The 12,620-nt window shown below is 43.9% G+C and overlaps 1 protein-coding gene across 1 annotated transcript; it reads left to right on the top strand.

Moving 5' to 3' along the window:
* Positions 1-517: 517 nt before the first annotated feature.
* LOC115130706 (Krueppel-like factor 5) lies at positions 518-8,654 on the top strand. The gene is made up of 4 exons (XM_029662099.2): positions 518-869; positions 3,350-4,229; positions 6,885-6,944; positions 7,360-8,654. Exons 1-4 carry the CDS (start codon positions 591-593, stop codon positions 7,536-7,538), a joined length of 1,398 nt encoding a protein of 465 aa, XP_029517959.2. The 5' UTR covers positions 518-590; the 3' UTR covers positions 7,539-8,654.
* Positions 8,655-12,620: the final 3,966 nt, after the last annotated feature.

Consider the following 12,620-nt stretch of genomic DNA (forward strand, 5'->3'; position numbering starts at 1 on the left):
TTCATTCACATTCAAGTGTCCTATTTTAGGTCAATACGAAGGTACTGTCATTCTCATATACTGCTGGGGGGGAATAGGTTTTATGTGTCACAATGTTATTTTAAGAGGCTGTGAATAAGTAACTGAATGAATTAATAGGTTTCCCCACTTGAAGTTAATCATCCCACAATCATGTTGCTGCCTTTCCATGTCTTTTGCCTTTTCACTCCTCCCTTCCTTGAAATGTAATGTAAAGGCAAAGCTACTCAATACTTTAACGTTTATGTTCTGTCTATTCTGCATTATAAACTGGGTGGTTGGAGACCTGGATGCTGATTGTCTGACAGCAGTGGGATATCAGACCGTATACCACGGGTATGACCCAAAAATGTATTTTTACAGCTCTAATTATGTTGATCACCAGTTTAAAATAGCAATAAGGCACTAGGGGGTTCGTGGTATATGGCCAATACATGCCCAGCTCCGCCCACACTGCTATCATGCAGTTGTGTAATTTGAGAAGCACATACACAAAACAAGATAGCATATGCAGAATTTGACAGCTGCCTGGCTTGAGTTATTTGTTCAAATCAGAATTATTCCTATGATAAATGATTCATTTTGCCCAATTTTGCGGGCTACTGGACTTAACATTATCAGCGTTTATGGCCACTGACTTGTTAACGAATAATGTTTGGTTTGCTCTGGATCAGGACGCGCTCGACAACCATAAACTCGCCGCACCACCACTGGCACGCGGGATGAGAAGAGGAGGAGAAGGAGGAGGAGAAGAAGAAGACGGAGAAGGTCATGGACATGGACATGGACAAGTCCTCTACAGCATGAGGAATACAATCAGTGGCAGCTCTTCATTCCACGACTACAATCTGGTACGGTATTCAATTAGAAAGCGAGTTTACAGTTTGAGCAAGTAGATTGCATGGAATCGTTGGCGCACATCCACAACAACACACCCCGTTTAAGAAGTGAAACGTAGCGGCAAAGAGTGTATTGAAGGCTTGGGTATTTGTATTGATAGTCGCACGTAGATGTAACCCATGAGATTTTTGTAAAATAGTACGGGACGTTATTCGCCCACATCACTGTAAAAACAGGTTTTCGGTCTGCAGTAGTCTAGGTGGTATGCAAAATTCCCTGCACCCTGGTTCGTACTGAATTGACATCGGATGTTACTAGGCACACTTTGATATTTAGGCTATATTATACTATTCTGATATCTAACTGCCAGGCAAAATAGCCTACATGTACAGACAGGTAGATAGTGGACTGAGATGAAGCGTTGCCCCCCATCTCAAAATGTAGGATAGATATGTGCAGCGCATGCAGGCAGCAGCTGGACAGTCTAAAATCAGTCATAGAGTTCCATCGCCTAGACAGGGGCGCCCAGCCTGGTTTCAGACACTACACGTAACATAATAAATGTCAATCTGAAAACCCCACAATTGTATTATATGTTATGTTTGGTATGGTTATATAAGACAGATTGTTACTTAAGGCAAAAACGTGGCATATAACACAAACGTCTAGCATCCCATCAGTTGTGAGTTTGAATCTCATCTTGGACAACTTTAGCATTTTAGATAATTAGCCTACTTTTCAACATGTTACAATTTTTTAGCTACTTGCAACTACTTAGCATGTAGCTAACCCTAACTTGAATTAACTATTTTAGCTAAACCTTCCCCAAACCTTAACCCTTTAACCTAAATCCTAAACTTAACCCTAACCTTAACCTTAACCCTAACCCCTAGCTAACGTTAGCCACCTAGCTAGAATTTGTAACATGTCATACTTTTAGCGAATTTGTTACATATAATACCAATTGTAATTTGTAACATGTCATATGAAACGGACATCCACAGATTACTACATTCCATACTAAATGGCATGTGTACATAATAATACTAAATGCTCTGTGACTAGATTGGAGCACTAGGCCTTCTTCAGAAGCCTGGCTACTCTTCAGAAGCCCACCAAGCGAAGTGCACTGGTTCCAGTTGTTTTATCCAAATACTGTACATGTTTCAATATCAGTTGATTGACACATGGAGACAGATATAACATTGTGCGTATAACATTGTGCGTATAACATTGATCTTGTTTTGCGTTGGTCAGCGTAGTCTTAGTATATGCGTAGTATGGATGTGGAATGAATGGTTTTACGAGAGAAGGGTGAATGTAGCATACGGCCATTGGGGAGTTGTCACAGCTGTTGAAGGAGGAGGACCAAGGTGCAGCGTGGTGTGCGTACATATTCTTTATTTATATGAGCTGACAAAAACAATAAACACTATAAAACAAACAGTGGAGCTATGTGCCCTAAACAAAGACAACTTCCCACAAAGAAAGGAGGGAAAAAGGGCTACCTAAGTATGGTTCCCAATCAGAGACAACGATAGACAGCTGTCCCTGATTGAGAACCATATCCGGCCAAAACAGAGCAATACAAAATCATAGAAAATCAAAACATAGAATATCCACCCCAAATCACACCCTGACCAAACCAAATAGAGACATTAAAAGGCTCTCTAAGGTCAGGGTGTGACAGTACCCCCCCACCACCCCCAAAGGTGCGGACTCCGGCCGCAAAACCTGAACCTATAGGGGAGGGTCTGGGTGGGCATCTATCCGCGGTGGCGGCTCAGGTGCGGGACGCAGACCCCGCTCCATCTCTGGCTCACCTCGCTTTGGTGTGGGGAACTTCTCTGCGGGCCCCGGACTGGGGACCCTCTCTGCGGGCCCCGGACTAGGCACCCTCGTTGCGGGCCCCGGACTGAAGACCGTTGCTGGGGGCTCCGGGCTGGAGGCCGTCTCTGGGGGCTCTGGGCTGGGCGCAGGCACATGACTCACCAGGCTGGGGAGACATACATGGGACCTGGCTCTGGGAGCAGGCACAGGACTCACCCTGGCCAAACCAAATAGAGACATTAAAAGACTCTCTAAGGTCAGGGCGTGACAGGAGTACTGTGTAGCCTACATGATAAATGTTTCACTGCAGACTGGTTGATGTGAACATGGTCACCACTCTCTCATTTCACTCCTATGAGCACTGGTAGGCCTACAAAACAAATATAAACAGAGATTAAGCGATGACCCATGCCACACCATGTTCCAGTAGCCTTCACATGGGTCTATTTCAGTGATAGCCCTGTGAATACTTTATAGGCCATTTCAGTGAAGAATTGGATTGTTAGAACTAAGTTATAGTCCTCCTTAATTTTCATGATGTTACAATGTTACAATCATGGATATTCACAAGTTAATGATTTAACACAAAACTGTATTAAATGTATTAAATGTAACAAATACTCATATTGAACACTCACTATTATCTATTTTTTCATTACAGGGTAAATCTGAGATGGACAAATATCTGTCCCCTTATCCTCAGGAAGTCCCAGACTCCAGACAGACATCTTTCACAGAGGACCTTAGTTCCCCATACAGCATCAACATGAGCCTTCTCTTCCCCGACATCACTTACCTGAGACCGGGCATATGTCGGCCTATGAGACCCATCAAGACAGAGCCTCTCTCCCACCCCCTCATGCACCCCAGTTGCCACGGCAACCTTGGTCCAACAACCCTTCTAGAACACCCTGGGCTTTATGGCGCTTCAACAGACACAGGAAGTAGCATGTTCATCAAACAGGAAATGCACACCCTGGACTTCCCAGATGTTCCGTTGTTCCAGCTATTGAACTCTGAGCTAGAGCAGCTGGTGCCTAGTCGTCCAGTGAACTCAGACCTCCACAGCGGGGTCCCCGTGTCCGCCTTGTCGTTCCCTTTCAGCAACGTCCACTTATCATCCCCCCAGAGTGCTGTCAAATCTATGGGATGCCCACAAAATGGTGGCTATACTCTGCAAACCCAGTTCACAAGCCATTCGCAGCAGCGACCAGCCTATCTTCCTCTGTCCCCGCCCAACTCCAAGCCAGGGAGCCCGGACAGAGGGAAAGAGCTGATCCAGAATCTGTTTCTGCCTCCATCCTATGCAGCAAGGATTGCCTCGAATCTGAGTCCTGGTCTTATGCCAGTCCAAAGCTCAGGTCTAGGACTTGTTCAGAGTCCAGGTCTTGGACAAGGCCAAAGTTCTAGTCTTGGAGCAGGCCTGAGCCCCGGTGTTGGGCCAGTGTCCCCAGCATTGGCCCAGACAGGTCCGGGGAGGTGTAACCGCAGGAATAACCCTGACCTGGAGAGGAGGAGGATACATCACTGTGACTTTTCAGGTGAGAAGAACTGACAGGGAGTCTCATTACACTTACAGGCAATAGTGTAGTGATATTTTCTTAGGTGCGGGAGTGGGAATTTTTGAAAAAATAATTACCTCATCATTTCTCAATCAAAGTTTGTACTGACAGAATATTATTATAGAATATGCATAAAATGCATCCTCCTAATGTAACGTCTGCCTATGCCAACACATATTGTCTCAAGAAAATTGTATATTTTTAATACCCTCAAACACCAAGTCAGGCATACTTCATTTCTAAATAGGCAATCATCACATTTTACCGGTGAAATGTACAAACTGCATCTGCATGCCAATCATTTAATGTCAATCAGTTTCATGGGAATGTGCAATTATATATTCTCTAATTACTGTTTTGTGAGTGAATTAGAGAAGATGGTGTTCAACTATTTACCTTCTTGTATTTTGTTTCATTCAAAGCATACATAGTGGCGCTTGCTGTTGCGTTTTGGGCACATGAGACAAGAAATGTGACTATTCAGCATCAGCTAACCATCCTAAAATCTCACTAGAAATTAGGTGTTTTTGGTGTAACACAGTGACATTACAGTCCTACTATGCTATTTTATTGGCTACTGTTATGTTAAATAGTCATTCATCACTATGTGATGTTGCGGGAAATATTTTCCAGAAATGTTGTTACCAGCTGCGGATTCTCAAATTGAAAACAGTAAGGGAGCACTACATCCCTCGTGCTCCGGCAGCAATACATCACTCGTGCTCCGGCAGCAATACATCTCTCGTGCTCCGGCAGCAATACATCTCTCGTGCTCCGGCAGCACTACATCCCTCGTGCTCCGGCAGCAATACATCTCTCGTGCTCCGGCAGCACTACATCCCTCGTGCTCCGGCAGCACTACATCCCTCGTGCTCCGGCAGCAATACATCCCTCGTGCTCCGCAATACAGCACAGCACATCCCTCGTGCTCCGGCAGCAATACATCTCTCGTGCTCCGGCAGCACTACATCCCTCGTGCTCCGGCAGCAATACATCCGCCGTGCTCCGGCAGCAATACATCCCTCGTGCTCCGGCAGCACTACATCCCTCGTGCTCCGGCAATAGATATTGCAGGGATGACAAAATTCCTGAATCCCAAATCAACCCCTAGGAGATATGAGAGGATTGGATAGACATTTTGATTTAATATGGCAACAATTCCACCTGGCCTATCAGAGGGGAAGATGGAGGATCCATATTGCTTACACTGGTCCAATACTCTCAGAGCTACACTAGTTTCTAGGGGAAAGAGTCTAGGTGTTCATTTAGAGAATTACTTAAATGTTTCCTTACCTTGAGTCTATGGGTCATGCTCCTCACTTATGGGAGTTACATTTGTCAATACGCTTTTTAAAAGGAACATATAGTGGGAGAGAGGCTTTGGTTTGCTGTTATGTCAAAAACTAGTATCAGATTAGATGATGATGTTTTTGAAACCCATGGAATGAAATCGTAAATATCAAGCAAACAACAATTGGAATAAGGCAGACCCTGTTGTTAACTACCAGCATTTTAAAATGATTTATTTCTATGTTATGACCTGGTTCAAATGCTGTAATGTAAGAACAATGTAGTTACATAGGATATACTTGTAGGGATCATGTACCTACCCAGGAGCAAGCGACTTAAAGTGGAACTGACAGTGTTGTAATTATCATGTACCTACCCAGGAGCAAGCGACTTAAAGTGGAACTGACAGTGTTGTAATTATCATGTACCTACCCAGGAGCAAGCGACTTAAAGTGGAACTGACAGTGTTCTAATTACTTTGTTTCATATCTGCAATCATAATATCAGCCAAAAATATAACATTCCCAATTTATGCTACAAAACCAACTTCATAAGAGGTTGAAAAACGAGGTTATATTTGACTCAACCTTCCATGACGTAGAGTAAGGCATTGTTGGCAGAATATATGCAGTACAATGCATGATCAATATAATTCACCCTAAAAAAACTTGTGAAGTTTCCCTTTAGTGTAAAGTAAAACTCAGTAAGGTATAACCTTTATAATTACTATGTAGTTACAATGTAACAACCTTTGCAGACAATTGGCTTAGGCTTACCAGGAGCAATAAGGAGACTTTTCAGTTTGACTTTTCATTGATGGATTTGACAAAGATTCAAACAATTCAAATTCAATTCCACATTTCAGACTCAAATCAATAACTATTTTAGTTAGTCAAATGTACCAACACAGGGTGGTAAAGCTAGCTAGCTAGCAAGTTAGCATTATTCACTAATTTAGCTAGCTAGGAGCTAGCTAGGCACTGGCACAATGTCAATATGTTTTCCAACTCATTCAATAAACATGACTAAATTGTCATAAAACTCACAACATTTCCATTGCAATGTTATTTCACTATTGTTGAGACTTAGATTGCACTTTTGTACAATTACAAAACTTTAAAAACACGACAAATTAAGAAACAGAAATGGCGTGTGGGTTCCGTTTTGGCTGCACAGGAGAGTGTGAGAGGTCAGTGGGATGTCACTAATGCAATGCATGATTTATAATTCAATTGTGACCATTAACTCCACTCTGTTAGATGTAGGATGTTCTTGTTAAAAGCTTATGAATCAATTATAGTTATGTTGTAATGACATACATTTTGTTCCATTCTCTTTCATCAGCATGTAAGAAAGTCTACACCAAGTCCTCCCATTTAAAGGCCCATTTGCGGACACATACGGGTAAGTGTTTTACTGGTAACATTATAAAAGTCCTGTCATGGGTGACCCATATTTTATTTTGGGAGGAGGCATTATGTTATGTTACCAGGCAGAAGAATGGTTTTTCATTCTTTATGCTGACTGAAATATGGCCCGCCAAATGTTGCTGCATGTTGTCGAATGGGACAGCTGTTTTAAAGAGCGTAAACAAACTAAACCGGTTTGTGTTTTAAGTCTTTATTTCTTTATTCATTTTATTATTGATTCTAATTCATTCAAGAGACTTTTTGATGTTAATATTGAAATATTGTCTTTACTGACCCTATCAACATAAGTAGTATAGTTTAATTATTTAGTTATTACTGTACATTTTATGATGTTACATGATCGTCCCTGTTTCTGCTGTAGTATAATCTAATCCAGTGCTGCATTCTAGGAGAGAAGCCATACCAATGCTCCTGGGAGGGGTGCGAGTGGTGCTTCGCTCGTTCCGACGAGCTGACTCGACACTTCAGGAAACACACAGGGGCCAAGCCCTTCCAGTGTGGTGTGTGTAACCGCTGTTTCTCCCGGTCTGACCACCTGGCTCTACACACGAAGAAGCACCAGAGATAGGGAAACCTACATAAATCATGTTTTTTTTATTAGATCTAAGTCAAATGAAACATTATATTTAAGTTAATCTCAACACAATACAATTGTGACTGCAACATGGGTGTAGATTTTCCATGTATTTATTTGAGTAAATACTGCCATAGTTAGATTTTTTTAGCTCAAAGGTGGATTGAGTCAAGCTATAATGTCAAACGAGCTACTTTTAGTATCTCTATGGTTTATCTACAGCAGTTTCCAAAACCTCTGCTCAAGTATCCCCAGCCATTCCACGTATTTGATCTATTCCGGTACTAGCACATCTGATTCAACCAATCATGTTTGATGATGAGTTGACCAGTTGAATCAGGTGTGCTAGTACTGGAATATATTCGAACAAGTGTTGGGGATACTCAATGAGAGGTGTAGAAAATGTAAACCCAGATCTACTGTATCATCGCTTCCTTTTCTACTGAGTATTGGCACTGAAAGACAATATTTGACCATGTATTGCTATTGACATTTAGGTATAACTACCTGTCATTGCTGTAGACCATGTACAAAGGGAAGTCGGAGTATTTTTAAATATAAATTGTTAAAAAATAATCTCATGCATTATACTGATTTTCTAAGTGCCTTTTAAAGCTAGACTCCTTAGTTGCTACATCCATTTTTGGACTCATAAATGAATGACATATAACCATTGATTCTTGAGGTATAATAACTTATAAATGCCTCATGAGCTTAGTTCAACTTGTTTTACTCCAATGTTTGTAAACAGCATAAATGTGAAACACTGTATAGCCTCCAAACATGGTTAAAACTATACATTTGATGTCATGAATGGTCAGTCCTTACATCTATGTCTATGAATTTGAGTGGTTACATTTCTCCAGGCAAATCCCTTCGATTTTTAGCAAAACGAGCAGGAGTACGCTTTGTTATTGTTTAATTAAGGATTCTACCTGTAATGTTTTATAAATTAATTAAAGATGACGTAAAAGACCAGTCTGGTACACTGTAAAAACAACTTGATTACTGCCTTTCTTGTCTATACAAAAATGTAAGATACTGTATTTACTGTGGGTTGTAAAAATGTATTTTTATTCATGATCATTTGATTAAATACATTTAATAAGAGATATAATTTCAGGTTACCAATATTTACATTTACATTACATTTAAGTCATTTAGCAGACGCTCTTATCCAGAGCGACTTACAAATTGGTGCGTTCACCTTAAGACATCCAGTGGAACAGCCACTTTACAATAGTGCATCTAAATCTTTTAAGGGGGTGAGAAGGATTACTTTATCCTATCCTAGGTATTCCTGAAAGAGGTGGGGTTTCAGGTGTCTCCGGAAGGTGGTGATTGACTCCGCTGTCCTGGCGTCGTGAGGGAGTTTGTTCCACCATTGGGGGGCCAGAGCAGCGAACAGTTTTGACTGGGCTGCGCGGGAACTGTACTTCCTCAGTGGTAGGGAGGCGAGCAGGCCAGAGGTGGATGAACGCAGTGCCCTTGTTTGGGTGTAGGGCCTGATCAGAGCCTGGAGGTACTGAGGTGCCGTTCCCCTCACAGCTCCGTAGGCAAGCACCATGGTCTTGTAGCGGATGCGAGCTTCAACTGGAAGCCAGTGGAGAGAGCGGAGGAGCGGGGTGACGTGAGAGAACTTGGGAAGGTTGAACACCAGACGGGCTGCGGCGTTCTGGATGAGTTGTAGGGGTTTAATGGCACAGGCAGGGAGCCCAGCCAACAGCGAGTTGCAGTAATCCAGACGGGAGATGACAAGTGCCTGGATTAGGACCTGCGCTGCTTCATGTGTGAGGCAGGGTCGTACTCTGGATGTTGTAGAGCATGAACCTACAAGAACGGGCCACCGCCTTGATGTTAGTTGAGAACGACAGGGTGTTGTCCAGGATCACGCCAAGGTTCTTAGCGCTCTGGGAGGAGGACACAATGGAGTTGTCAACCGTGATGGCGAGATCATGGAATGGGCAGTCCTTCCCCGGGAGGAAGAGCAGCTCCGTCTTGCCGAGGTTCAGCTTGAGGTGGTGATCCGTCATCCACACTGATATGTCTGCCAGACATGCAGAGATGCGATTCGCCACCTGGTCATCAGAAGGGGGAAAGGAGAAGATTAATTGTGTGTCGTCTGCATAGCAATGATAGGAGAGACCATGTGAGGTTATGACAGAGCCAAGTGACTTGGTGTATAGCGAGAATAGGAGAGGGCCTAGAACAGAGCCCTGGGGGACGCCAGTGGTGAGAGCGAGTGGTGAGGAGACGCCACGCCACCTGGTAGGAGCGACCTGTCAGGTAGGACACAATCCAAGCGTGGGCCGCGCCGGAGATGCCCAACTCGGAGAGGGTGGAGAGGAGGATCTGATGGTTCACAGTATCGAAGGCAGCCGATAGGTCTAGAAGGATGAGAGCAGAGGAGAGAGAGTTAGCTTTAGCAGTGCGGAGGGCCTCCGTGATACAGAGAAGAGCAGTCTCAGTTGAATGACTAGTCTTGAAACCTGACTGATTTGGATCAAGAAGGTCATTCTGAGAGAGATAGCGGGAGAGCTGGCCAAGGACGGCACGTTCAAGAGTTTTGGAGAGAAAAGAAAGAAGGGATACTGGTCTGTAGTTGTTGACATCGGAGGGATTGAGTGTAGGTTTTTTCAGAAGGGGTGCAACTCTCTATTTATGTAAGGACCGACGCCGGAGATGAGAAGGTGGTACGGGGAGTTAACATTTAATGCGGAACAGACAGGTAACAGGACCAGCGTCAGCACACGGGTATACAAAGTCACACGAACATTAATGCTGAAACAGGGAACAGAGCGGGGAACCAATAATCGCTGATGCGCGTGATGGGGGGAAGGCAGGTGTGCGTAATTCTGGGGAGCCTGGCGCCTTCGAGCCTGAGCAGGGGTGACAGTACCCCCCTCTTTAGGGGTGTCACCCGTCATCCCACCTGGGCGAGCCTGACGGGCTGGCTGAGGCATGGGCGCTGGACAAGCCGGCTGGGCGTGAACTTCAAACGAACCGGCAGAGGCATGAGAGCCTGGCGAGCCGGCTGAGGCATAGGAGCCCGACGATCCGGCTGGGGTGTGAAAGCCTGTCGATCCTGCTGAGGCGTGGGAGCCCGATGATCCGGCGGAGGCATAGCATCCTAACGAGCTAGCTGGGCGTAAAAACCTGATGATCTGGCTGAGTCACAACTTGGGATGGGCGCCTTCCGAGCCAACCAAGGCAAGAACCTCTCGTGCCAGCTAGGGCGTGACAGCCCGACGAGCTGGCTTAGGCACCCCCAGTTCCATCGGTGGCGGCCGCTGGACCCGATGTCACCACCAATCGGAACGCCAGTACTCCCCGATGCTTTGTATGATGGCTTCTGCATCAGAGGTGATTGAGTCCAGGTGAGTCCAATAATCGCTGATGCGTGTGACTGGGGGGAAGGCAGGTGTGCCTAATGATGGGGGCCGGATTGTGTCACGCTGGGGAGCCTGGCGCCTTCGCGCACCAGGGAGGTGTGACAATTTATTGAAATGTACTTTGTATCCTCTGTATTTCTGATCTTATTGTAAAGGTTTTGTTTATTACATCTTTAAACTTCAAGTTCACAATGACTTTAAAGGATACTTGTAAGTAGTCCTTCAAAAATGTTAGGGTTCAACATTTTGAGATGATATAATTATATAATAATAATTGCGAATCTGTGCCAAGATTGCCATGTGAGCAACAGAACATTTAAATAAACTGTGTGTTTACCATAGAAAAAGTTGTGTTTTTCTGTATTCAAGGTACATGTGGGATGTGTGGATTGATATACTGTAGTATTCTCTTGCATTTGTGAACCTCACACCCACTGTACTGACACTGCTCTGTGAGAAAAGAACAGGAATGATCCGCATAGATATTTAACAAAGGATACCATTTCAAGACATTTGCGATTTCATTGGAACATGAACTATTGTGTTTTAAATGCCTTCTGTCAGTTTCTCATGGAGCAATGCCAACCCTACGATTGACATACCTTTATATAGAGTACAAATCATTCTGAAGTTGCCACACCCTCGCAAACTCCACCTAGCTGTTTGGTAATGATATGGCCATAAAAATGATTTCACCCCAACCTCCAGTGCCTTCAGATGGTCTCCTTACCTTGACTTATTTGACAGTATTGTAGTATTGGTGTTGAATAACTTCTTATGGCTTGGGGGCAGTATTGGGTAGCTTGGATGAATAAGGTGCCCAGAGTAAACTACCTGCTACTCAGGCACAGATGCTAAGATATGCATAGTATTACTAGATTTGGATAGAAAACACTCTGAAGTTTCTAAAACTGTTTGAATCATGAGTATAACAGAACGCATATGGCAGCCAACAACCTGAGAAAAAATCCAACCAGGAAGTGGGAAATCTGAGGTTTGTAGTTTTTCAACTCTTTGCCTATCCAAGATACAGTGTAAATTTGGTTAGATTGCACTTCCCAAGGCTTCCACTAGATGTCAACAGTCGTTAGAACCTTGTTTCAGGCTTCTACTGTGAAGGAGGAGAGAATAAGAGCTGATTGAGTAAGAGGTCTGCCAGAAGGCCATGGGCTGATCACACGCGAACGTAGCTGCGTTCCATTGTATTTCTAAAGACAAAGGAATTATGACATTTTCCAGAGGAAGCAGTTGGCCGTTTCTTTGGAGTGTTTTGCTCTGAAGCAAAACTGCATGGAGTGTAATGTGAATGGGCTGTTGTTGAGGTGACCAATCAGTTGCTCTGCTACACACTTTTCAACAACCTTCAACACCACAGGTGGTATACTAATGGGCCTGTAGTTACTCAAGTCAGCAGGGTCACCCAATTTAAAGATGGCCGTTAATTATGGCCGACTTCAATACAGTTGAAAACACGCCCTGACCAATAGATGTGTTGGTGACCTTAGTAATGGGATCAATGAGAGACTCTCATTGTAGTTTTTAACCTCTCTGGTACAACGTCCCACCTCGACAACTGCCAGTGAAATTACAGGGCGCCAAATTCAAAACAACAGAAATCCCATAATTAAAATTCCTCAACATCCAACCACAGTGTCCAATTTCAAAAAGGCTTTACTGCGAAAGC

The sequence above is a fragment of the Oncorhynchus nerka genome, linkage group LG1, assembly GCF_034236695.1.
Source record: "Oncorhynchus nerka isolate Pitt River linkage group LG1, Oner_Uvic_2.0, whole genome shotgun sequence".
Classification (NCBI taxonomy): domain Eukaryota; kingdom Metazoa; phylum Chordata; class Actinopteri; order Salmoniformes; family Salmonidae; genus Oncorhynchus; species Oncorhynchus nerka.

Coding starts and splice junctions, on each gene's coding strand:
- LOC115130706 (XM_029662099.2), top strand. CDS start 591: ATGATTCATTTTGCCCAATTTTGCGGGCTACTGGACTTAACATTATCA. Junction 870..3,349: donor CATTCCACGACTACAATCTG/GTACGGTATTCA, acceptor TTTTCATTACAG/GGTAAATCTGAGATGGACAA. Junction 4,230..6,884: donor ACATCACTGTGACTTTTCAG/GTGAGAAGAACT, acceptor CTCTTTCATCAG/CATGTAAGAAAGTCTACACC.